The sequence below is a fragment of the Hylobates moloch genome, unplaced genomic scaffold, assembly GCF_009828535.3.
Source record: "Hylobates moloch isolate HMO894 unplaced genomic scaffold, HMol_V3 SCAFFOLD_2899, whole genome shotgun sequence".
NCBI classification, from domain to species: Eukaryota; Metazoa; Chordata; class Mammalia; order Primates; family Hylobatidae; genus Hylobates; species Hylobates moloch.
Window position 1 is genome coordinate 1,318 of NW_026655174.1, and position 1,496 is coordinate 2,813.

Here is a 1,496-nt window from a genome sequence, read left to right on the forward strand (position 1 = left end):
TGCAGTCTGCATCTGCAACTCTGCTTCTTAGAGCCATAATTTGCCTAATAGTATTGCTCAAGGAGAGAAAATACATATCCATATCTTCAGGAATATAGGACCATCTGGTGAGAATTACTTTTAATAGCTACCTTGAATATTAGTAGTTGATCATTAATACAGAGAGTAGGAAGGACATTATAATGCTCAATAGTTGTCCAGTCTGGGCAGTTACTCAGCTATCTTAGACAAGACCAAGTTTTGCCTTTCTTAGTTTTTCATCTTGATGTTATTTTATTTTATTTTATTTTGTTTTAAGATGGAGTCTCACTCTGTCGCCCAGGCTAGAGTGCAGCGGTGCGATCTCGGCTCACTGCAAGCTCCGCCTCCCGGGTTCACACCATTCTCCTGCCTCAGCCTCCCAAGTAGCTGGGACTACAGGCGCCTGCCACCATGCCCAGCTAATTTTTTGTATTTTTAGTAGAGACGGGGTTTCACTGTGTTAGCCAGGATGGTCTCGATCTCCTGACCTCGTGATCTGCCCGCCTCGGCCTCCCAAAGTGCTGGGATTACAGGCGTGAGCCACTGTGCCCAGCCTAATGTTATTTTAGGTATTTTAGGTGTGATGCCTAGTTTTCAACTCTTGTTAAGTATTACTTTTTGTTTTTGTTTTTTTTGGAACCATGTGCGCCTTTATTAGCTGAGCCACTACTTGAGAGGGATGAAGCGGGAGGAGTGGGTGGCCCCGATGCCAGGCCGGCCGTGCTTTACCGGCTTGTAGGTGATGGAGAACTCGCCTAGGTAGTGGCCGATCATCTCGGGCTTGATCTCCACCTGGTTGAAGGTCTTGCCGTTGTAGACGCCCACCATCTCGGGCAGGATGATCATGTCCCGCAGATGCGTCTTCACCACTTCCGGCTTCTCCATGGGCGGTGCCTCCTTCTTGGCCTTGCGCAGGCGCTTCAGCAGGGAGTGCTGCTTCCGCCGCAGGCCCCTGTTCAGCCGCCGCCACTGGCGCGCACTGTACAGCTGCATCAGCTGCTCGTAGGACATGTCCAGCAGCTGGTCCAGGTCCACGCCGCGGTAGGTAAACTTGCGGAAGGTCCGCTTCTTCTTCTGCTCTACTTCTGCCATCTTGCCTGATCCTCAAAAAAGGTTAAATATTTCTTAATGCATAATTCTAAGAGGCTTCATTTAAACTTGATCTACTTTAATCTAAGACATTTGCAGTATTGTTTCTGTTCTTTAATTTAGTAAAAGGAAAGTTAATTATTGTATTCTTTGGAGTAGGAAGTCTTTGTGAATTTAAATATTTGTTGTGTAGAAGTCTAACAAAAAATATTCTTTTTAAAATACGGTCAAATACAAGTTGAAAGCAACTACCATCTGTAGAAAATTTTTCATAAAAATCATTGATTGAAGGAACAAAAGCATGTCATTGTATATACCAACCCTTCTTTATGCATTATCCACTAAAATGACATTTCAAAAGATTCACAGTGGGTAGCATATGGAAT

At 44.7% G+C, this 1,496-nt stretch overlaps 1 protein-coding gene across 1 annotated transcript; it reads right to left on the reverse strand.

Moving 5' to 3' along the window:
• Nucleotides 1-648: 648 nt before the first annotated feature.
• LOC116465073 (small ribosomal subunit protein uS19-like) lies at nucleotides 649-1,128 on the reverse strand. The gene has a single exon (XM_032754272.2). The coding sequence runs from the start codon at nucleotides 1,111-1,113 to the stop codon at nucleotides 688-690; it is 426 nt and encodes a 141-aa protein (XP_032610163.1). The 5' UTR covers nucleotides 1,114-1,128; the 3' UTR covers nucleotides 649-687.
• Between the last annotated feature and the right edge of the window lie 368 nt (nucleotides 1,129-1,496).